The sequence below is a fragment of the Chelon labrosus genome, assembly GCF_963514085.1.
Source record: "Chelon labrosus genome assembly, chromosome: 7".
Classification (NCBI taxonomy): Eukaryota; Metazoa; Chordata; class Actinopteri; order Mugiliformes; family Mugilidae; genus Chelon; species Chelon labrosus.
The window spans coordinates 794833-819337 of NC_140343.1; the positions used below are offsets into that span (position 1 = coordinate 794833).

The 24505-nt window shown below is 42.1% G+C and overlaps 2 protein-coding genes across 2 annotated transcripts; one reads left to right on the top strand and one right to left on the bottom strand.

Annotated features, from left to right (window-relative positions):
* Positions 1-3859: 3859 nt before the first annotated feature.
* LOC311490338 (uncharacterized protein) lies at positions 3860-16164 on the bottom strand. Its single transcript, XM_084547783.1, has 5 exons — positions 15753-16164; positions 10969-11065; positions 8022-8175; positions 7804-7946; positions 3860-4310 (listed from the first exon to the last, which is right to left on the bottom strand). Coding segments are annotated over exons 1-5 (720 nt in total). The 5' UTR covers positions 16077-16164; the 3' UTR covers positions 3860-4308.
* Positions 16165-20657: 4493 nt separating this feature from the next.
* Positions 20658-21589, top strand: sid1 (secreted immunoglobulin domain 1). The gene is made up of 2 exons (XM_084547887.1): positions 20658-20682; positions 21133-21589. The coding sequence occupies exons 1-2, from the start codon at positions 20664-20666 to the stop codon at positions 21486-21488; spliced, it is 375 nt and encodes a 124-aa protein (XP_084404013.1). The 5' UTR covers positions 20658-20663; the 3' UTR covers positions 21489-21589.
* Positions 21590-24505: the final 2916 nt, after the last annotated feature.

Sequence of the window (24505 nt, forward strand, 5' to 3'; positions counted from 1 at the left end):
TTAACTGTTCATTTAACTGATCTGAATGGCCCTCACATGTTTAAACAGATCAATGAGTCTCAGGTGATAAAGTTAAATCACAGATTTCACTCATTTAAAGTCCAGGATGTTACTCTGGTATAAAGTTTCAGATGGTTTTAGGTAGAAATCAGTTTATTTTCTGTCAGAATCCACAAAGCGACTAATGACTGCTTCCACGTGGAGTGTGAAGGCTTCAGTCTGCGGGTTTTCCTTCTCCTCGTTTACATGTGTCTCCTCTCACACGGCCTGAAGCTCATTTACACGACGTTAAACGTTTCCTTCAATACACAGCCACCACATCCAACTCTCTCCAGACTCTGTTCCTTCTTCCTCTCCTCATCAGCGCGGACCAAAACCTTTTTAAACATGTTCTTAAAACTGAACTTGATTCTTCAAAGACGTCGTAAACTTTCATTTCATACTTAAAAGATGCACACCTCGTATTAAATTCATTCAGGTGGGAGTAATTTTATGTAATCATTAGTAAAGACCGGAACAACTAAGACAGGAGAGGAGGAACAAACTAACATCATTAAACATGAGTTAACACCTTCATCAGTTTGACCTCGGCTCTGGTTTTATCAAAGTTAGAATCAGAAGTAGAAATAGTACGAGCAGCAGATCCAGAGTCTGCTTCATCTAACATTTCTTGAAATGTGAAATGTTCTGTTTCAGAACATCTCTGAGGTGATTTTACACAAACAAAATGAGGCAGATATTAAAAGATTAAGAGACGTGAAGCGACGGAGACAAGATGGTGTTAACGTTTAATGAAAGTCAGAACTTTGGGCTCTGACAGAATTAAAATAGAAGAACATTAGATATCGGTCCCAGGTCATTTACATCAGCCTGGTTATAAATCTACAGATAGTTTGGATCATTTTAATTCTAGAGAAAATACTTTTAAAAGAACAAACTGACTTTTGTTTTGGTACTTTGATGCTGCTGATACTTTTACATATATACTTACATGTACTTACATATACTGATATATATTTACATATAATTAGTTTTTATTTAACTCTAGTTTCTCTACTTTAACTTCAGTAAAAGATCTTTGTCGTTGCTCCAACGATACTGAAAACCGGAAACGGAAACGGAAATTAAAAACTTGATAAATAAACGCAGAAGAAGACGTTTACTTTGAAAGGGAAGTTTTTGAATATTCGTGTTAAATATGCAAATAGTTTGGATCGTATTAATTCAAAATACTTTTAAAAGGACAAATGTAAAATGTTATCTGGATATGAATTCACGAAACTTTTACTTTTGCCCCCATTAGTACATCATGATACTTTTACTTATATAGAATTAGCTTTCATTTAACTTTAGTATTTCTACTTTATTTAAACACATTTAAAAGCCCTAGTTTCGATGATACGGGAAACCGGAAACGGAAATCAAAACTTCACTTGAAGGCAGAAGAAGTTTATTTTGAAATATTCGACCGGATTTCTCTCTAACCTTTTTTAGAAAGAATTTCTTTTTAGAAAAAAAAAATGTTGTAAACTAAAGGGAAACTAAACTAAAGGGAAATCAACAAACCTGGCTGTAGGAATAAAGCTCAGAAGAAGCCGTTTATTTTGAAATGTATGACCGGAAGTTAAACTTGACTTACCGCGGTTAAATCTTCTTACCTGAACTAGTTGTACCTGATGTCAGTATGTCAGTTATTATTTATAATAACCGTTAGCAACAAACTAGCTAGCTGTGTAGACGGTGAAGTAGTTAGCCGAGTAGCTAACTGCTAACTCAACGGTTAATGAGTAAAACTAGACGGAGCAGCTAGCTTAACGTCTGTTAGCGGAGGTTAGCTTGTTGCTAAAGTAGAATGCTAATATTTTCTCTCGGAGTTTGTGAGAGCAAATATCACAGATTAGTTTAAGGTTTTAAATTTTAATGTTGTGATGTAAAAAATTATTTTAAATCGGCCGACACATTTAAATTTAAATATTAGTTATTAATTATTATTTTGAATAATTTTATAGACGTTGGAAAATAAGCAGTAGCTGGTTTAACAAGCTTTGATAGTATAATGAAAAAAAACATTATCGCTGTTTGTTGTGTTATTTACTCTAAAATTCATAGCTTGTGTTGTAATGTTAAGCTTTACACCAAACTCCATTCAAAATATTGTCGATTTTACATTTCCAACCAGCATAGACTTACGTTGCAGTATGTTTTATACCGCTAAAATAATGGAAGGAAAATATTATTTAACGCCAATAAATAATAAATGCTGAAGTTGTTTCCACATTTGTGAGCTGAGAGATAGTAGAGGCTGAGAAACTGTTATAAACACACTACAGCCTTCACTAAAGTTACAGCAGATGGCTTGATTTAAATATGATATATTCATTGACTCAGTGTTTGTTATGAAAGAGACTTATTTTCAGTATTGTTTAAAGCGTTGTTGTCGGTTATGTTGGGACTACAAACAGGAGCTGAAAGACATTGAGAACTTAGAGGACACAGACAGTGGAGAGAAGGAGGGACAGACGGCTGTAGTCCTCCATCTCAGTCCTCCAGCACAGAGTCAAAGGTCACGACAGACAGGAACCTGGTTCAGATCTGATAACTGCTGTCTGACTGGCTTCATCTTCCAGAGGCAGACATGTTTAGTCACAGGATTGATGGACTGATGGAGGAGCTGATGGAGGAGCTGATGGAGGAGCTATGAGGAGCTGATGGAGGAGCTGATGGAGGAGCTATGAGGAGCTGACGAAGGAGCTGACGGAGGAGCTGACGGAGGAGCTGACGGAGGAGCTATGAGGAGCTGATGGAGGAGCTATGAGTAGCTGACGGAGGAGCTGACGGAGGAGCTATGAGGAGCTGATGGAGGAGCTATGAGTAGCTGACGGAGGAGCTGATGGAGGAGTTGATGGAGGAGCTGATGGAGGAGCTGACGGAGGAGCTGATGGAGGAGCTGATGGAGGAGCTGATGGAGGAGCTATGAGGAGCTGACGAAGGAGCTGACGGAGGAGCTGACGGAGGAGCTGATGGAGGAGTTGACGGAGGAGTTGATGGAGGAGCTGATGGAGGAGCTGATGGAGGAGCTGATGGAGGAGTTGATGGAGGAGCTGATGGAGGAGCTGACGGAGGAGCTGATGGAGGAGCTGATGGAGGAGCTGATGGAGGAGCTATGAGGAGCTGACGAAGGAGCTGACGGAGGAGCTGACGGAGGAGCTGATGGAGGAGTTGACGGAGGAGCTGATGGAGGAGCTGATGGAGGAGCTATGAGGAGCTGATGGAGGAGCTGACGGAGGAGTTGACGGAGGAGTTGACGGAGGAGTTGATGGAGGAGTTGATGGAGGAGCTGATGGAGGAGCTGACGGAGGAGCGATCACCAGAGTACGGCGTCATCAAGACATAGGTGGAGACAGATGTGGTGAGTCAGGACATCCTGTCTCAGTGCGTCTGGAGACTTGTAGCTGTAGTTCAGAAGTAAAGATATGTAGGACTCCAGTAAGTTTATTTATTTTAAGAACGTAGAGGTCGGTAAGGGATCCACACCAGTGTTAATGTTGACAGACATTTGTGATTCAGTTTTAGTTTCAGGTGAAGATGTTTAGCATTTTTATCTTCCACTGTTTTAATCAACACAAAGTCATTTCATTTTAGTCAACTTTTAATTATTACATTTAGTCAAACTGACACAACATTCATTTTATACGTAGAAAATTTATTTTCTTAAAATTCAAATTAAAGTTCAATAAACACGGATGTTCAGAAGCAGTACGATGTCGGCAAAGAAACTCCTCAGGTTAATTATTTAGATCACCACATTGATCCTGAGCCCCCCCCCCCCCCCCCCCCGCTGATCCAGCATCAGATAAAATTCAATAAAAGCCTCTAAAAGTCAAGTCGTTTGTTTGCTGTGGCAGAAGCTTCAAGCATTAAAACACAAATACCATAAAAACATGAGCGACAGCAGAATAAATCCTTTCACTCTGATCCTGATCACAGCCGACTGTAAACCCTGATCTGGTTCAGTTCCCGGTTTTAAGAAACTATTTTCATTTAGGAAAACGTTTCTCAGATGGACTAAAGCATGAAAACAAGCAGCGCTGAAGCTTCGTGTCTGACGGTCAGTGAAGGTCTCAGCTGTGGCGTTAAAGCAGAGTTTGTGTCCATTCATTCATCGGACGCATCTCCATGGCGACCTGTTTGTGGCGTAGACAGATGGTTGGTACAGCAGTTGTTATGTTGGTCCAGGCTCCGCCCCATTCCCCCCCAACGCCTGGACCGCAGTGCTCGCCGTCGGCTCGACTGTCCCCCACGCGGACTTCCTGAAAACACACATACAGAGCTGTCAGTCACATTAAGCCCCGCCCCATGGCTCTAAAAATAAATGTGAGTGGCCCTTTAACTGTCACTAATTAAATCAGCCGTCTTTAGTTGTGTAAAGTTAATTCGTAGTCCAGTGTTTTCCAGACAGTTTCAGGGAAAGTTTCCTCATAATTTTCTAAAAAAAAAAAAAAAAAGAATCCCAGACAGGAGCTGTAGAATAAAGTCTTATTGCCACAGACCGGTTTATTAAATGACATTACGTTTGATTTAAGCTGCAGTTTCTCTAACGTCCACTAGAGGCTCCAGTAGAGCCACAGACCTCCGTGATAAAACCTTTACAGCAGAAATAAACATGTTTACATCCTGGTGCTGAAACTGTTTAGTCTCTAAAGATGATTTCTACGGGAAACCTTAAAGCTGTGTTGAATCAAGGTTGTGTACGAGTCGCAAATCATCAAAATACCTCAGTTACCTTAGTTGTTACTCGTTAGTGTACCTAATGAAGTGGCCAGTGACTTTCTGTTGAGCTAAGTTCTTACCTTGAATCAGTTCTAATATCGATTCTTTGAAGCTTGGTTCATTTCCACACTTCTTCTGCATTTTTTTCTCAAATTAAATTCTAAATCAATTTTATAAGAGCTAAATATTGCAGTGAATCATTGAATATGAACTACAGAGAGTTTAGACACCTGTCCACCCCGTCTGCTTCATCTAAATAATGTTGAGTTGATGTAGAAGCAGCGTCAGAAGGTGGTGGTTGACCTGATGATGATTGTGGAGGATGGAGTTAAATTGGACTGATTTGAGGAGATGATCCATATTTTAGAACCAGCTACAGTTCAATAGATCTACACAATGAAAACACAGTAGAATCAACATCTCTCTGTTAGTAGAAACTAAAGCTGAACACCAGAGTCACTGGTGTACCTAATGAAGTGGCCAACGGATGTACATTACTATTAAAGTGTGTGAGCAGCATGAAGCAGCAGCAACACGACGCAGCAGCGCTAACAGACTGCTCTCATATCGGTTCAGGTGGAACTAGAAATAAACAATAAATGCAGAATTTAGTTTTCTTTAAAAATGTGTTAAATTTCAAATGAATCCAGTCCTCCATGTTTTTCTGTTATCCAGACTTAACTTTCTACGTGAACATGATTATAGATGAATCTGTTCAGTGTCGTCACATCTGCAGCAAATTAAACTGAAGCATTAAAACCAGTTTCTTGGTCAAACCGACCAAAGTGTGTAAGAGATGAAGAGGCCAAAAACTAAAATACTCCAGATCATATCAGTAATTAATTATTAAAGGTACAGTATGTAAGAAATATATTTCAATGAATCATAAAATGGCCCTGATATGTCACTAGACATGAAGAAATCATGTTCATTTCAAATCCTTCTATCACTGACAGCAGTGGTCCAGCCAGGATATTGTCATTTAAAAGTGAGAGTTGCAGCCCTCAGCTGATGTTGATGTTGTCATGTTGTGTTTTGGTCTGAGGCTCCACCCTCCACCTATCGACCAATCACCAAGTCAGTAGAGTTTCGTCATCCGGGTTGTTACCACAGCTGCAGCTACCAACGTGTCGGATAAAACATGTATAACGTTACTAAACCTAAAAGACCTCGTTATGAATCCGAACTACGTCGTGACAAAGTCCGAAATAAAACAAGGATTTGTAGGAGATGCCTTTGAAAGATGGAGACGGCTGAAAACGGAGAAGAATTTGAAGACAGACGCCAACGTTTCTAATTTTCTCCTGGACAGGTAAGATTCATCTGGCTAACTTACTTGGACATAATGTAAATGGACATTTAAAATATTCACGACAGTCGAACAAAGTTATGCATGTTCATGCAAAGTAACGTTACTAGAGATGCACCGATTTATCGGCTGGTGACCGGAATCGGCCGATTTTCACGTGATCGGCCATGACCGGAGACCGGCCGGTCAGTCTGACATATGCCGATTTTTTGCCGGTCAAATGCACTCGGGCGCCGCATGATTTACATCGCGCAACATCAGCATCACACGCAGGCCAGCTGACAGTCTTGCCTGGGCCCGGGACGAGATAATCTTAGATGCCCCCCCTCGCTCCACTGTGACCTTCTCTCTCTTCTCTCAACGGTAGCCTGACTCTGTCCCTCCGCTCCGGGACAGCGGGCCCGTCCCGCATCACTCTCTCTGTCACCTGACTGCAGTCGGATCTCTCTCCTCTCATCCTGTTTCTGTCAAAGATAACGTGTTGTGTCGGGCTTTTATACAAGCTAATGGACGTTAGCATTAGAGCTAGCCTGTTAGCTTACGTTACAAGGCTGGTAAACGTTGGCTGCGCTGTTTCTAACCTACGTTCACTTTACTAGTCCCAGCTTCACCGTCACCACCTTTTTTTAAATATTTGTTAAGAAAATCTTTAAGGCCTCTATTTTCTTCTCTTCTTCTCTTTTCTTTCCTTTTCTGAGCACCGGACTTATGCTGACCGGACATTTTGAGCTACTGAACTTCAAATCAAACGGCAACATCAAATTTTGATCAGTGGCCAAACCATTTTTGTGTTGGGGGGGGGGGGGGGTTCTTGACCACTATTTCAAGGACAATTAGGAAGAAAACAAATAAAAAGCTTTATGTAACTCAAATATTACATATTTTTTTCCACAAATAGGCCTATTTTAATTTTTTTTTTCCCACACCAGGAGTAATTTATATAGTTCTATTTTTATGGTGATAGCGATTATCTGTTCAAAAAATGTTCTATTAAAGAAAAGATAATATTAATATTCTATTAAAGAAGAGAAAATAAGTCTTTGTGTGTGTTGTAAAGTGGTTAGAAAAAATGAAATCGGAATCGGCCAAAATCGGTATCGGCAGGTCAAACTCAATGAAAAATCGGAAATCGGAATCGGCCTGGAAAATTGTAATCGGTGCATCTCTAAACGTTACGTTAGCGCAAACAGACGAGGTGGGTCATCGAATTGAAAAGGAAGGAATTGTTTGGGAAATAAAAACGGCGAGTCGTCGTTGCTAACATTAGCATTAGCATTATGAGCCCGTTTCTCTGTCATTATGCTGAAACGCCGAGGAAAACAACATTAGCACATCGATTATGGCAATGTGAAACGTAATTGAGACGTATTGAGTAGCCTAACGTTACCTCGGTAACCTGGCAACCTCGAGACAGGGGGGAGGCTGGAGGGGATACACCGTTCTACAGTATTTAGAAAGTGATTGCAGTACCAGTTTTGGCCAGTTTTGGCCACAATCTTACATACTGTTCCTTTAAATATGGACCAGATAAATAATCTATGCAAGGATTAACCAATACAATGATTTAGGAGTCACCATGAATTCAGATATTTCTTAAAATGTTCCAGATGTTTGTGATTCAGTACTTCAGTGATGTGTTTAAGTGCCACAGGTCGTTTGAGTTGATTTATCATCATGTGTGAGTGATTATCGGTGCGTTGGGACGAGGCGTCGCTGCTACTCACAGGTTATCAGATGCAGAGCGCTGCAGACGAGTAGCGTCAGCAGAGGAACACAAGCGATGGGAGCGCCACCGGTGGGCGAGGCGGAGGGGGAGGACTCCTGCGGCTTCGGAGCAACTTCAGGCTCCACAGCTTTACATTTCTGACTGTTAACACAAAAATATAAACAGTTATAACCTCAAACTATTTATCTAAATGAAACACAAAGTGACTGGACTCACAGCTTCTTCTGCAGGTACTCCTCTCTGGACTCGCAGGCTTTGGTCTCAGCCTGAGCCGCCGTCATCTGGCTTTCAGCCGCCGCCCTCAGGCTGTGGCAGGAGGTGGTGAGATGGGTGGCCTGAGTCACGTTCTGCTTCAGAACATCAATATGGTCTGAGGACAGGAAACAGAAACCAGTTGATAACAGGGGCGACAGGAAGACAACTCGTTAACAGAATGTAGTCACTCGTGTACACTCAGGTAAGAAGGCTGACTGTGACGTCTCCTCACGTTGCATTTGAACACATCACAGAAGGGAGTTCAGATTTATTTCAGATAAGAAGTCCAGTCTTTTAAAGGTTTATACAGTCAAGTAAATTACAGGCAGATAAAATAAAATATTCAACAAACATTGTGGGAAGTCTGATCACTCACCACCATTTATTTAGTTATTTATCATGTCCCCAGAACAAAACAGCTGCACTTGAATGCACCACAAAGAGGCAGCCAACCACCAGCTGGTACATAAATAACGCTTCATACCAGCAGGTGGCAGTAGTCTGGATGCACTTGTTCATAAGAGGAAACAGGAAGAGCAATAAGCTATTAGCTAGAGCTACTATTAGCTATTAGCTAGAGCTACTATTAGCTAGAGCTACTATTAGCTATTAGCTAGAGGTACTATTAGCTATTAGCTAGAGGTACTATTAGCTAGAGCTACTATTAGCTATTAGCTAGAGGTACTATTAGCTATTAGCTAGAGGTACTATTCGCTATTAGCTAGAGGTACTATTAGCTAGAGCTACTATTAGCTATTAGCTAGAGGTACTATTAGCTAGAGCTACTATTAGCTATTAGCTAGAGGTACTATTAGCTATTAGCTAGAGGTACTATTAGCTAGAGCTACTATCAGCTATTAGCTAGAGGTACTATTAGCTATTAGCTAGAGCTACTATTAGCTATTAGCTAGAGGTACTATTAGCTAGAGCTACTATTAGCTATTAGCTAGAGGTACTATTAGCTATTAGCTAGAGCTACTATTAGCTATTAGCTAGAGGTACTATTAGCTAGAGCTACTATTAGCTATTAGCTAGAGGTACTATTAGCTAGAGCTACTATTAGCTATTAGCTAGAGCTACTATTAGCTATTAGCTAGAGGTACTATTAGCTAGAGGTACTATTAGCTAGAGGTACTATTAGCTATTAGCTAGAGGTACTATTAGCTATTAGCTAGAGGTACTATTAGCTAGAGGTACTATTAGCTAGAGGTACTATTAGCTATTAGCTAGAGGTACTATTAGCTAGAGGTACTATTAGCTATTAGCTAGAGGTACTATTAGCTACAGGTACTATTAGCTATTAGCTAGAGCTACTATACTGCAGGCAGCCACCAGGGGGAGCTCCACTGGCTTTGGCTTCACTCTAGAGGAGCCGTCATGCGTCCACTTTTCTACAATCTATGGTCACGACTTGGAGACATGATCCAGATGTTGGAACAAGCTGGAAAGTCTCTCACATGTTAAGATCTGATTTATTTTAGAAACAAAGCTCAGATTAGACCTGAACCCTGGAACCTTCCGTCCTCAGAGGAACCAGGTCTCTGATGAGAAACAAACATCTCTGATAAGAAAGCACATAAAGACACTGGTATTAACATCATTTAATGTCCGTTAACCAACTCGTTTACTGGAGCTGATCTGAGTGTTTCCTGCTCAGGTCAGCTTTAACTTATAAGGTATCGTTCTGTCTTATCACAGCTATGACGTGTTCTGCTAGCGATGCTCATGTTTTCTGTTCTTCAGTTTGTTTATGTGCAGATTCAGACCTGACTGTAGGATTTAAAAAAATAATAAAAAATTTCTTTCAAAATAAAACTTCCTGACACTTCCTGTCTTGATGTTGATCTGATTCGTTTCTTCCAACTAACACAATGCTCCCTCCATATCTCCTTCATACAAGAATGATTCATTTTCCTGTGAGCGCTCGGTGCAGGAAGTCACCTTCATTAAAGTCTCCACTTCCCATCATTGCCTCTGTTCCTGCCTGGGCTTTGAGTAAAGGAAAATGTTTGTAACTTAAGCTGAAAGTATTCAGGAAGACGCTGCTGGACTCTGAGACATGTGGAGCGGAGGTGTGAAGTCCCTCCCTCCGAGCTGTTAGCGTTAGCGTAGCGCTGTGAGCCTCGTTACAGGGAAACTCACATTCCACCAGAACCTGAGGCGACCAACCCACTGACCACATGATCAATACCTGACCAGTCACTGTGATCAGAGAGCAGCGGTTACCATGGAGACCAGGTGTGTTTAGATGTGAAGAGAAGCATCACATCTACTGGAACTAGACTAGAAGGAAGAAGAGGAGAACGGATTGAAGAGAAGAAGGGAAGAAAGGAAGAAAGGACAGGAAAATGAGGAGGACAGAGACGAGGAGAAGGGGAAGGAAGAGAAGGAGAAGAGAAGGAGGAGAAGGAGAAGAGCAAGGATGGGAAGGGAAGACTAGAAGAGAAGGAGGGAAGAAAGAAGAGGAGAAGAAGAATAAGGAAGGTGGGGAGAGGAGAAGGAGGAGGAGAAACAAAGGAAGAGAAGTTTGTTGTCTTGATTATCAGCTCTTGTCTCCACGGAAACGGCAAAAATGAAAACATTCTTCCTCTTCTCTTCCTTCATTCCTAAACTCTGTCGCTCCATCTTTCTTTCTTGACGCTTATTCTTTGTCACATTTATTTGTCCTCTGCTTTAGATTTTCTTTCTTTCTTTCCTTCTTTCTTTCACTTTCATGCTGCTGAAAATAAAACTGTTATTGGTGGATGTAATTAAAGAGTCTCTCTCTCTCTCTCCCTCTCTCTCTCCGTTATTTGTTTACTCTGACTCAGGCGTCGTCATGGTAACAGAATACCACCGGTGGCTTGCTGAGAAAGTCTCCTTTCATGGCAGTGATGGAGTTTTTCCTAGAGCAGTGCAGAGCGTTTACCTTCCTGCTGGCGGAGCTGAGCCGTGAGGTTTGCCTCCCTCTCACGCAGCTGCTCTATGTCGTCCTGCAGGGCGCTGATGTTGGCGTTCAGGACGACCTGCAGGGCGACACAGAAAAAAAACATGTTAGTGAAAAACATCCTGAATCCTGAAACTGTTATATATGTTCATGGTTTCAAATGATGCACAAAGGAATATTGATAATAGAGCTGCTGTTAGCTGGGAGGATAGGAAGAGCTGCTGTTAGCTGAGAGGCTAGGGAGAGCTGCTGTTAGCTGAGAGGCTAGGAAGAGCTGCTGTTAGCTGGGAGGCTAGGAAGAGCTGCTGTTAGCTGAGAGGCTAGGGAGAGCTGCTGTTAGCTGAGAGGCTAGGAAGAGCTGCTGTTAGCTGGGAGGCTAGGAAGAGCTGCTGTTAGCTGGGAGGCTAGGAAGAGCTGCTGTTAGCTGAGAGGATAGGAAGAGCTGCTGTTAGCTGGGAGGCTAGGAAGAGCTGCTGTTAGCTGAGAGGATAGGAAGAGCTGCTGTTAGCTGGGAGGCTAGGAAGAGCTGCTGTTAGCTGAGAGGATAGGAAGAGCTGCTGTTAGCTGAGAGGCTACGTTATTTATTTCCAAAAAGCAAATACATTGAACCGATAAAACGTCTCATCTCATGCAACAAACACACATTAATAGGCGTGTTGATGAATAGCTAGCTATCTGAGGCTAATGCTAATCTTACAAAAGTTGACTCGCTCAACAGTGAATATTTATCAGCTGCATTTATACATCAACAATATACTGATTATTTCTGATTTGATAAAACATTTTTACACTCACAACCACAATCATATCATCACCTAGACTCAGTTCTTTGCACACCGTGCTGATGATCAGTCAAACGTTTACAGTCACTTACTCATACTCTGGTAGTCTGGTCATTAGTTGGTGCTCTGTTGTTGTGTAATGTCTCCTAAGTGTTTTGTTCTGTCTGTGTTGTTTATCTTTGCGCTGTCTGTCTGCACTGTTTGTACTGTTTGCACTGTTTTGTATTGGCTGCATCCTTTTGGAACATCCTGGGATCAAGCTTCCATTAAATATTTATCAGATAATAAGGAAAGTTTTCTAAATGTGTACCAGGCCATAGACGCACTGAATCCGGTTCAGTTTTGCATCCCCAGATTTAATTAATTAATTAATTATTCCAGTTATGTGTAAGTATAAATGTCATTCTTGGAGTCTTGATCTGTTCTCGCTGGTTTTTATCTGACCTGTCCAGGCTGCTGATTAAAAGCAGGGCAGCTCCGTCTGTCCAGAGGCTTTCTGAAAAATTCCTTTTATCAGACGCAGCGGTTAAAGTTAGATCAGCCGAGTCCTGAGTGAAAGAACAGAGACTTCTAATAACATAATGGCTCTACTCTGAGATAATAATGTGACTGATGCTGAACAGGAGAGAGCTCTCTATTAAACTGATGTATTATCAATATTGTGATGGGACGTGTGGCCTCTTTAGGATGTAGCTCCATTCATTCTTTAACAAGCTTTTAAATAAAATCTCTCTCCAAGGATCCTGTAAATTTCTCAAAATCTGCTCAACAGGAAGTGTCTCTTTATTCTCTGAATCTGTTCTTCCTGTTGGCTCAGACGCAAACACGGACCTGTCAGCTGACCTGGATAACTTTTAATTTTTATCATTTAAAACCATGATCTACACACGAGCTAAAAGTAAAATAAAATTAAATCCACGCCCCTGGAACATCACACAACACCTGCAAATATCACACCTGGTCCAAACGTTTCACAGCTGAAGGGACAAAGAGAAAATGACAGCTGCACCTGTCAGAGCTTCTATTTTTACTAAATAAATATTAAAGTTCATAGAGTTATGACCCGATATCACCGTTATTCTGTCAGCTTCAGTCTATATACAGGAAGTTGACAGATGAGATTCTGGTAGCTGTGGTGGTTTGTGGACGTCAATGAATATCCTGTTTTTCTCTTTGGACACGAGCTTCTACAAACATTGGTTGTTTTGGGTTTCTATGAACCAGATTGGTCTCTCAGCTCAGACAGCAGGTTTTAGTTTGACACTGTAGCTTTCAGCCTAGTTTTCAGCCACAACACACGACTGGTGTGTTTTATGTCCCTAAACCTTTAGTCAGTTCAGTTGAGTTTCCTCAAACTGAGCATCGATATATTTCTAAAGAAGTGAACATCAGGATATGATGTAAGTCCAACACAGAAGCATAAATCTAGATTCAGAGATGAGCTGGCTTGAATAGAGCAGCTACAGAGATGTAAACCAACCCCAGCAGCTGGTGGAGGATGAACGAGGAGCTCCACCCGTAACGGGACCATCAGGGGTTTAAAGGAGAAGCTTTATGTTAAACATTAGTTATTGATTTTAATTCATGATCAAACTATCACAAATATTAGATACACACTGATCAGCCATAATATTATGACTAGCACTGTGGATATATCAGGCAGCAAGTTGAACATTTCATCCTCAGAGTTGATGTTAGAAGAAGGAAACATTTTCAAGCAGAAGTATCCGACTTTGAGAAGGACTAGGCAGCTGGGTCAGAACATCTCCATGTTCCTGGTCTGCAGTGGATCAGTAACGAACAGCAATGGTCCAAGGAAGGAGGAGAACCAGAGACATGGTCCTGGACCAAGGGTCATTGAGTCTGACCCGTATGGTTCTGGTCTAAAGGAGTTGATGGTGGTTCTGGTAGAAAGGAGTCAGAAGTGGATCTTAGACCAGTCAGGGGGTCCATGCTGACCTCTGACCTCTGATGGAAGCTTAGAACTGGACCAGATAGACATGGAGGAAGGTGGTTCTGGTCTGGAGACCAGCCGGTGGAGTCAGTGTGATGTTTGGTCCATGTTCTGCTGGGAGACCTTGGGTTCTTTCATTAATGTTCCTTTGACTCATAGCTCCTACCTCAGCATCGCTGCAGACCATGTCCACCCTCTCATGGAGACAGGATTCCCTAAAGGCCTCTTTCAGCAGGATGATGCTCCCTGCTTCAGGAATGAGTTCAAGGTGTTGACTCCAGATTCAACCAGATCTCAGTCCAGTCCGCTGCTGTGGGACGTCCTGGACAAACTAGTCTGATCCATGGAGGCTCCACCTCTCAACCTGCAGGACTTAAAGGATCTGGAACACCTTCAGAGGTCCAGAGGAGTCAGGTCATAATGTTATGGCAGATCTTCAAAACAAACAGTTAAAATAAAGAAAAACTTTGACTCAGAGAACAAAGTTTACGATGACGAGAGACGGAAGGGTCACTCGGGTTAAAGTGAATTCTGGGAGTTGTAGTCGGAGCCAACAAACACGTCCTTCAGTAGGAAAATGGAATTTCCCGTTACTAAAAATAAAATCATGTCCGTATTTGTTGACAGTAACGATTCCAGCGATTTCCTTCAGAACAGAAATGTGAATCCTGAGCAAACAGGAGTCAGAAGGTGAGAAGTCAAGATGGAGGAAAAACTGAGGAGGAAAGGGAGGGAGGAGTGGAGCAGAGGTGAATGAGAGGAAGAGGAGGAGGAGGAGCGAGTCAGGACGAACCACAAGTAGAGGAGGAGGGAGAGAGCGAAGGCAAACACTCACTTTTTCCAACCAACAACTCTGAAAATATGAAGCTGGAAATGTTGGAAGTGTTTAAACTCTCATTCTGCCCAGAGGGAAACTCTATTCAGACTCTTGGTGCAGGAGGGAAAATACGAGTCTCCCAAAATGGAAAGAGGAGGGAGGAGGTCAGAGAGGAGAAGAGTTGTTCTGTTCAACCTCCTCGACTCTGAACGACCCAGATTTCAGTCTGAGAATGAAATATGTGCATCCTTGACATTATTCATCGATGTTTTTCTGAGGCAGATGGAAGCTGTTAGTGTGCTGGTGAAGTGGGTGGAGCAGTTGGATTAAAAAATTATTTTCAGCTCAAGATTGGTAATAAGTTGCAGAGCTTACATAAACACAATGCATGCTGGGAGGACTGATCATTTAACTGAGAAACTAAAGATATTTTTGGACTAGAGGTGTTTTGCTGCATGTTTTTTCTGCAGGTGTTAACTTGTGTTTCCTGTTGTGTTTCTACTCGTCACATTCAGGGTTGTTGTCAAAGACCTGGACGTTAAAAACGGTCAAAACAGAGAGAGACGTTCTGTTAAAGGCACAAAGCGCGGAAACAGTTGTGTTGTAGCGGCTGAAGGTCGACGTGAGGAAACAAAACAAACCTTCGTTTCCTTCTGAGCGCCATAACTGCTAGCGTTAGCATTTAATGCTAATAAGCCTCAGAGTTACTTGAAACCTCAACAGCAGTAGCTCCTGTCTGTCTTTTTACCCATCACTATGTCAGATAAAAATCAGTCGTTTCCTGTTTTGTGTGTCAAAAGGGGTTTGGCCACGCCCCCTTCAGGAGACCTGACTAAGTAATGATTTACAGTGAAACCCAAGAGTCGTCCTCTCTCTGTTAGTTCACTCTGATCTCAACTATCAGCTGTTACTTAAACGTTACAAGAAAGAAAACTATGAATAAAAATCAAGTCTGCAAAGTAATCCAGTGGAACATTGCCTCTGCTGTAGTTTGTCAGGTGGGGGCCCCTAGGGAGGCCCCTGCTGTCATTTATAAACTGAGCACATTGTCTCCATTAGAGATTGGAGCTCCTCTTTAATTTGAAGCTACATTTTTTGTGTCTTAATCGCTGAGTTCTCAGGAAGTAGGCGGGGCTTATCTAACCACAGACCTGTCATCTTTGGGAGAAGTGAAACTCATCTTCCTTCAGTTAAACCAGTTTTTCATTCTGACCTTTTCCTGCAGACACTCCTCCAGCGTGGCGTTGGTGGCGTTGAGGCGATCCAGCAGCACCAGGATCTGATCTCTCTGCCGGGCGTTCTCCTCCCTCTCCTGAAGCACCTTCTCCTCCAGCGCCACCTTGTTCTTGTCCCACACCACCTTGGCCCCCTCCCTCTTCTCCGTCTCCTCCTGCAGCTCAGCACGACACTGGGACAAGCCCTTCAGGTCGGGGGACGTCGCCCACACCACGATGACCACGAGAGAGACGATGGACCAGAGCGCCAGCAGGGCCATGCCCAGATTCCTGGCTCTCTGGGACGACTTGGAGGAGCCCATGAAGACACCTGAGGAAGAGGAGGAGGAGGATAGAGGTGATGAAGACGAGGAGCTGTGAAACTGACTGTTGCTCTGAGACTCTCTCAGGTTGAACTGAGCTGGAGTTTCCCTTCAGACTGGGCAGAGACGCAGGGAGGGGCTCCCTCACATGGTGACGGGAGGACGGCAAACCTCACCCACTCCTCCCCCATGCACCACCTCCTCCTCCTCCTCCTCTTCCTCCTCCTCCCCTACATGTCAGTGTTATAGAGCTCAGACAGAACAGAGTGAACCAGGAATATTACAACATCAGAGTTTAAACACAGCTCACGTGGAAAAGTTTCACTTATGTGTGAAGCGTGTGTGTGTTTGTTGAAGTGTGTTGATGTGTGTGTGTATCTGTTGTGTGTGTGTGTGTGTGTGTGTGTGTTGATGTGTGTGTGTATCTGTCGATGTGTGTGTTTCTGTTCCTGTTTCCCGGCGTCGCAGCGATGGACCTGAATGAACTAAGATCAGTTTCAGGCCCAGAAACGAAACAGAAAGACTCAGAGAGTTTCTGTTCAGCAGCTCTCACTGTTTCTTGACTCCCTGCCAAGCTGCTGGCAGCAGAAACAAGCCCTGCCCCCAGATCAATAAACCACACCCACACACTTACCCCCTGTCTGTGTGTCTGCGCTGTGATTGGCTCGGAGCATGCTCAAAGATGGCAGAGCTACAGTCCTGGAAACAGTCAAACAACATCTGTAAACATGTGTAGTTCCTGCCAGGAGCTCCGGGCCCTCAGCCAGCTCCGGGCCCTGAATCATCCTTGGTTAACCCTCCACCCGCCCCACCATGAGGGCGGAGCTTCAGAGGGAAGCAGCTTTAATTAAGAGATGGTAGTAACGATCTGACACCAGGATCAGGCCTTTGGGAGCTTCTGACCATCATCCTGGTCCTTCAGACAGGAAGTGGATCGGTTCTGAGCTGATGTCCAGAAGGAGGGAGGGGTGTTGGATCTCATCACGACGACTCATTTATAAAACACAAACTAAAAGCTGCATACTGGAGACATTCAGAGAAACATGAAGCTGGACGTGGATGTTGTTCCTGCAATGCTAGGTGGCTAACATTAGCGACACAGTGTTAGCCGTAGCGTCGTGTTGTGTTGTCGTTTCTTTAGAGCGTCTGAAGGCCACGTCTCAGAGTTAGACTTTATAAAACTAAACAAACAGCAGCGAGACAGCGACTGTAGCTGGGATGACTGGAACGAAGGCCTTTAACAGCAGGAAAAAAAAACAGAGAAGAAGAAAATAGTTGAAAATGTTTCTACGGCAACTTTCAGCTCAGTTTGAAGTTTAGACGTTACAGAAGTTAGAGACTGGTCTCATCTCATCTTTCCTTCCCTCCGTCCATCCCTCCTTTCTACAGTCTAATGTCTTAGTACCAGGATGTGAACTCGTCTGTTTATCATGGAGGTCTACGGGGGCTGCAGCTACGTCTACTTCCTCATTAGCTTCATTATAATAAACTGTAACTGACTGAATCAGAAAACCTCCTGATTTACATGAGTCTGAACGTTTCCTGTACAAGATGTGATGCAAATATCTGAACTATGAAAGATCTAGAAGTAAATTACTTCTAGATCTTTCATATACAGTCATGGACGAAAGTATTGGCACCCCTGGAACTTTTCCAGAAAATGCACCATTTCTCCCAGAAAAAGTGTTGAAATTACAAATGTTTTGGTATACACGTTTATTTCCTTAAAGTGCATTGGGACAACACAAAAAAGCAGAAGAAAAAAGCCAAATTTGACATAATTTTACACAAAACTCAAAAATTGACTGGACAAAATCATTGGCACCCTATTAAAACTGTGGGTAAATAATTTCATTTCAAGCATGTGATCCTCATTTAAACTCACCTGTGGCAAGTAACAGGTGCTGGCAATATAGAAATCAAAACTGAAGCCAGCTGGAATGTATAAAAGTTGACTCAACCTTTGTGTTGTTTGCCTGTGTATGCCACACCAAGCATGGAGAAGAGAAAGAAGAGGTGAGAATTGTCTGAGGACTTAAGAAGCAAAATTGTGGAAAAATATCAACAATCTCAAGGTTACAAGTCAATCTCCAGAGATCTTAAAGTTCCTTTGTCAACTGTGCGCAATATAATCAAGAAGTTTTTAACCCATGGAACTGTGGCAAATCTCCCTGGACGTGGACGAAAGAGAAAAATTGATGCAAGAATGCAACGCAGGATTGTTTGAATGGTGGATAAACAACCTCAGTCAACTTCCACACAAATTCAGGCTGTCTTGCAGACTCAGGGTGCAACGGTGTCAGCTCGAACAATACGTCGTCGTCTGAATGAGATGAAGCGCTATGGCAGGAGACCGAGGAGAACCCCACTTCTGACACAGAGGCATAAAAAAGCAAGACTGCAGTTTGCAAGAACATACCTGAGTAAGCCTCAATCCTTCTGGGACAATGTTTTGTGGACAGATGAGACTAAGGTAGAGCTTTTTAGCAAAGCACGTCATTCTACTGTTTACAGAAAACCGAATGAGGCCTACAAAGAAAAGAACACGGTACCTACAGTCAAATACGGTGGGGGTTGAAAGATGTTTTGGGGTTGTTTTGCAGCCTCTGGGACTGGGTGCATTGATTGTGTGCAAGGAATCATGAAATCTGGAGACTATCAAAACATTCTGGCCCGTAATGTAGGGCCTAGTGTCAGAAAGCTGGGTCTGCATCAGAGGTCATGGGTGTTCCAGCAGGACAATGATCCAAAACACATCTCACAAAGCACCCAGAAATGGTTGGAGACAAAGCGCTGGAGAATTCTGAAGTGGCCAGCAATGAGTCCGGATCTAAATCCCATAGAACACCTATGGAAAGATCTAAAAATTGCTGTTGCGAGAAGGCACCCTTCAAATCTGAGAGACCTGGAACAGTTTGCAAAAGAAGAGTGGTCCAAAATTCCAGTTGAGAGGTGTAAGAAACTTGTTGATGGTTATAGGAAGCGATTGGTTTCAGTTATTTTGTCCAAAGGGTGTGCAACCAAATATTAAGTTGAGGGTGCCAATGATTTTGTCCAGTCAGTTTTTGAGTTTTGTGTAAAATTATGTCAAATTTGGCTTTTTTCTTCTTCTTTTTTGTGTTGTCCCAATGCACTTAAAGGAAATAAACGTGTATACCAAAACATTTGTAATTTCAACACTTTTTCTGGGAGAAATGGTGCATTTTCTGGAAAAGTTCCAGGGGTGCCAATACTTTCGTCCATGACTGTATATACATATATACATACATATATATATTACTTCAAGTAATTTATATATGTATATATATATAAGTTATGAGTCAGAGTTAATGATTTCATCTGTTTGTGTCTCAGTTTACAGGAGAATTCAACCTGACAGCGTCTCTACGTACACAGAGGGAGTCTGAGTCAACTTCATCAGAGCAGTGAGTCACAGCGCCCCCCGCTGGCCAACCAGCCACTCTACACCTCTGACACACACACACACACACACACACACACACCAGAGAATTTATTCATTTACATCATTAAATAATTACATATACAATAAAATAGGAGCTGAATGACGAGTTCAGGTTGAAGTTGAAACTGATTCTCTGGTTTCTGGGTTTTTCTGGGACAGGAAGCTCTTCAGGTGTTTGGTTTTTCACAATAAAAGCAGAGAACTGATCATTTCTTCCTCTTATTTGACCCTTGATGCTCTAAAATCAATCTGTGAATGATCAGAGGAAACAGATGCAGAGAACTGTTGGTCCCAGTCTGACAGTTCTCCTGAGATGAAGACAACCAGCTGGAGGCTAGAAACTCAACAGAAAGGCACTGGCCACTTCATTAGGTACAGCAGTGACTCTGGTGTTCAGCTTTAGTTTCTACTAACTGAGAGAGATGTTGATTCTACTGTGTTTTCATTGTGTAGATCTATTGAACTGTAGCTGGTTCTAAAACATGGATCATCTCCTCAAATCAATCCAGTGTAACTCCATCCTCCACAATCATCATCAGGTCAATCACCACCTTTCTGACGCTGCTTCTACATCAACTGGTGTACCTAATGAAGTGGCCAGTGTACCTAATGAAGTGGCCAGTGTACCTAATGAAGTGGCCAGGGAGTGTATTTTATTCACTGATAATTAAATAATAACCTAAATGAAACAGGTTCTTTGTGTAAGAAGAAACTCATACCTGGTTTATGAAAGAAATAAAACTATAATAAGAAATAAATCACATATAAAATGATCATTGGCAGAAATCAGTTTTCATTGTTTGTTTTATTTTATTTTTTTAAACCAGACTCATTATATGAACCATGGTTCCATCTATAAAAGATTTAAAAGAGTGAAACATCCACGGAGGTGAATATTCTTTATAGATGCTGTACATCATTTAATTTAGTTAATTATTAATAGAAATAAAAAGTGTTATCGGATTTACATAAAAGGGGAAAACCAGGGAGGAACAGACGAGGCGTCCACATGTCGAGTATTCGTTGGAGATGTTTTTCTGAAACGCTCGACTGATTTCATGAACAACAGCAGCAGGACGAGTTTCCTCTGTCAGTCCACGATGGATTCTGCTCTGCTCTGGACGATGGTCCTCGCTCTCAGCGGTGAGTCGACTTTTATCATTTAAAAAGAGTCACATTAAAATCCCTTCAAAATAAGACTTCCTGTCTAACGGATTAAATGAATAGAAATGAAAACTGAAAATATTTAAAGTTCTTTAATGTTTCTGTCGACAGTAAACTGAACAATTTGATATTTTTTAGTCTAAATTCAAAAATAATCCACAGATAAAAAGCTTTTTGATAAGTATCTTTATTTTATCATCATTTAGACTTTTTATTGGATATGAACTCTCTTTTGAATATATTTTTATTTAAAGTTTTACACATTGGAATTATTGCTTTTTATTGTTTTATTAGTCGTATTTTCTGTGATTACAAAAAACTTTAAAATCTAGTTTCCTTAATTTTCATTGTGTTATTTGAAGCTGTAATCTGCGTCTTCACCTCTAGATGTCACTGACTCCTCTACACTGGTCCTTTAATGTTGTCAAGGTGTTCAGCAGCACGCCGCCGCCCCGCCACCCTCCACCGTCCAGGTGAGAGTCGGACAGGATGCCGTCCTGCAGTGCCCCCTGCTGGACGCCGCCACAAACACCACCACGCCCTCCACCCTCAGCTGGTACAGGAAGGCAGCGGGACATGGACCCGAGCTCCTCGTCACCCTCTGGTTCATGAACGGTTTTGTCCTGAAGTATGGCGACGGCGTCGGTCCTGAGAAAATCTCCGCCGCCGCCAACGGCTCGCTGACGCTGAGGAACTCGAATCAGAACGACTCGGCCGAGTATTACTGCGGGATCGGCCGAGGCAGCGAGAATAAAGACCGACCGCTGACCCTCACTAAGAAATAAAGTCCAGACTCAACTCCTCTTTGTACTTTTATCTTTATCTTTAGAATTGAACATGGTACTATGTCTGTAAAACCCAAACACCTGTATGAATCCACACGGTTTAATAAAGAACCTCAAGTTTATCAAAGTGTTTGAGTCAATACGTTCATTAAAAAGACTCTTGACAAGGTTCATTAAAAGTTGATTTAATTATTTAATGAGCAATTTTTAATATGAAAACAGAAAATGGACAAATAACTAAAGTTGGAACATCAGGAAGATAAAAACCCAGAATAACCTAAAACAGGGATGGGCAACTTAAATGATTTTTACTGTCTCTGAATTGTAAGGCATTACACTACTACTGCATTACTTTTAAGTTACTTTCACCAAAATAACTGGAAATATATATATACTTATTCTAAATGGATCTTATTATGCTCCTAGGCTTAAGGCTAACAACTGAAGAATGTTATAGGCGCAGTTTAAAAAATAAAGAAAATAAATTACATTTAAACGAGAAGATGAGGTAGGAACAATAACTTAAGGTCAATAAACGTCAAAAAAGCAGCAAGCTAACCTCCTGACTACCAGGAAACAAATATTATCCAATCACATTTTTTTTAATTCCCCAATCTTTGTAAGGTAATTAGAATGCTGGGAAAAAAAATAAGTATTTTAATTAGGGCCGGGACTCGATTAAAAAAATTAATCTAATTAATTAGAGGCTTTGTAATTAATTAATCGAAATTAATCGCATTTTAATCGCATATAAATATTTGACCTGAGAACAGTGAGAAGTAATTTTTTTCATATGGATTTTTAGTATACCATTGAATAATGACATTGAATCAGCTTCTTCGTTCATGTTCACTGTGGTTTGTTGTTGTCTGAAGTAATGAACAGTGTTGCCAACTCCTCAGTAAGGAAAGTAGCTATAAAAGTCGCTAGAAGTCGCTAAATGACGTCATCGGCCAATTTGCATAATTTACCTTTTGGATGTAATTGTGATGGACGCTGTATCATTAACGCGCCTCCTTTATCCGGGCTTGGTATTGGCAAAAGTAACTTAAGTTTTTTTTTATTTATTTATTTTTTTTTTAGTTTTCTTAAGTTTGGTTTAGTTTCTAGCCTACAAGTCACAGGCACAGTAGAACATGAGCATTTTTTGCCATAACTAGAATATTTTTAACATTTTTTGTACAAACGGTTTTAACTTGACAAAATTAACAATCTAAATGGATTATTATTTTATTATTTATTTTAGTGTGACAGTGAAGAAACATTTACATCCCGCTCTGTAAACCAGGGCGCGATCAGCTGCAGCTTTGCGCATGCGTCATTCGTTTGCAGTCTGGACGCGGTGGCGTGGTTCTCCCTCTCTGCTCTGACCGCTGCTGCGCGGGGGCGGGGCTACTGTGAGACTGACCGCCTGTGAGTGCTTTGGGACGGGAGAGGGGCTCACGGCAGCACCCGCTGCTTGTTGAGGACACTGGTAATGAACGCTAGTTGGTGCTCCAGTATAATCGGTCCGCCGAAACTCATCCAGTGAGAAACGTTCCGCGGTGCAAAAATAAGTGCGATTACAATGCGTTAAAAAATTTTAACGCGTTATTTTTGTGTAATTAATTAATCTTAATTAACGCGTTAAAGTCCCGGCCCTAATTTTAATGTAACCCACATGGGTACAAGACCCATTTCTGTGATTTAAGGGAGTTACCATGCTCCACCACATGGTGGCGCATCCACCTTGTGTTCATTGTCATGACCGCGCAGCGCGGGCTTGTTTATCCGAGATACCGACCGAGAGCACTGCTCGTTGAGTGAGCTGACGAACCGGGGTAGGAAACACGAAATAAACCTCATAAATCAATGGAAAATCCCTGTTAGTGTGTTGACAAACCCTTTGTTTATTAGGAGAGAACTTACGAACTGTTGCGAGAGAGAGAGGAGCGGCCTCAACTGTGTTAAGCCTCTCTTGGACTCCGGTAAGAGCACGGCTACATGCTAGAGGCTAGGCCTGCTGTTAGCTTGTTTATATTAGCTCAATATGAACATGCTGTTTACTGAGAATGCGGAGGTATAGTCAATGTTTGAACCCACCGTGGTACTGTGTATCATTGTGAAATGTGAATAAATAACTTTGAGAAAAGCGCTAGCCCGTGCTACCGCTAGTCGCGGTTAGCATCGTGCTAACGTTAGCCCGTGCTACCGCTAGTCGCGGTTAGCATCGTACTAACGCTAGCCCGTGCTACCGCTAGTCGCGGTTAGCATCGTGCTAACGCTAGCCCGTGCTACCGCTAGTCGCGGTTAGCATCGTGCTAACGCTAGCCCGTGCTACCGCTAGTCGCGGTTAGCATCGCCTGTTAGCATCTTCAGGTATAGGCTCCAGTGTTTAATACGGGTGCTAATGGTTAGCTGGATAAATTACCATGATGAGGGAGACAGAGGTGGAATATGATATCAGGTAATGGTAATATTGTTCTGATATACTGAGCTGGATATATGACGTCATTTATTTCATTGAGGGTATTTGAATACTCATGTTTATTAAAAGAGTGAATTAATACAGTTAATTGACAGTTAAAAAGATAAATATTACTTAAAGGTGACAGAGAATGAAAAAACGTTTTTACCTTGTCTTAGTTGAATAACGGTAGTCTGCCCGCATTCACGAACATACGAAAAGTGCTAGACATTCTGAACATCTCCGTTTCATAGAAATTCCTCCTTTAGAAATGGCCCAATCTGAACAACGGATACATATTACGTAAAATGCATCTCACTGCCCCCCCCCCACTCTCATTCAATTCCCTCCCCTTCAAAATAATTTGCATACATCCGCCCTCTCGCCTCCAACGGGAAGTACATTGCAGCAGTGCTTGCGGAGTTCAAGGCGAAATGGCGAGTCGCGTTCCGAGGTGTGCTCTTCCAGGCTGTGCAAGCGGTGTGCAAACTTTCCATTACATTCCCACCGAAAGAAATGCACGAGATGCGTGGCTGCTGTTCATTTATAATCGGATTCCAACTACATTCAA

What these genes read in the sequence shown, in the direction of transcription:
- LOC311490338 (XM_084547783.1), bottom strand. Translation starts at nt 16,076, where the DNA reads ATGGGCTCCTCCAAGTCGTCCCAGAGAGCCAGGAATCTGGGCATGGCC. An exon ending in AGGAGTGTCTGCAGGAAAAG is followed by an intron (nt 11,066 to 15,752) that starts GTCAGAATGAAA and finishes GTCGCCCTGCAG; the next exon opens with GTCGTCCTGAACGCCAACAT. An exon ending in GAGTACCTGCAGAAGAAGCT is followed by an intron (nt 7,947 to 8,021) that starts GTGAGTCCAGTC and finishes TTGTGTTAACAG; the next exon opens with TCAGAAATGTAAAGCTGTGG.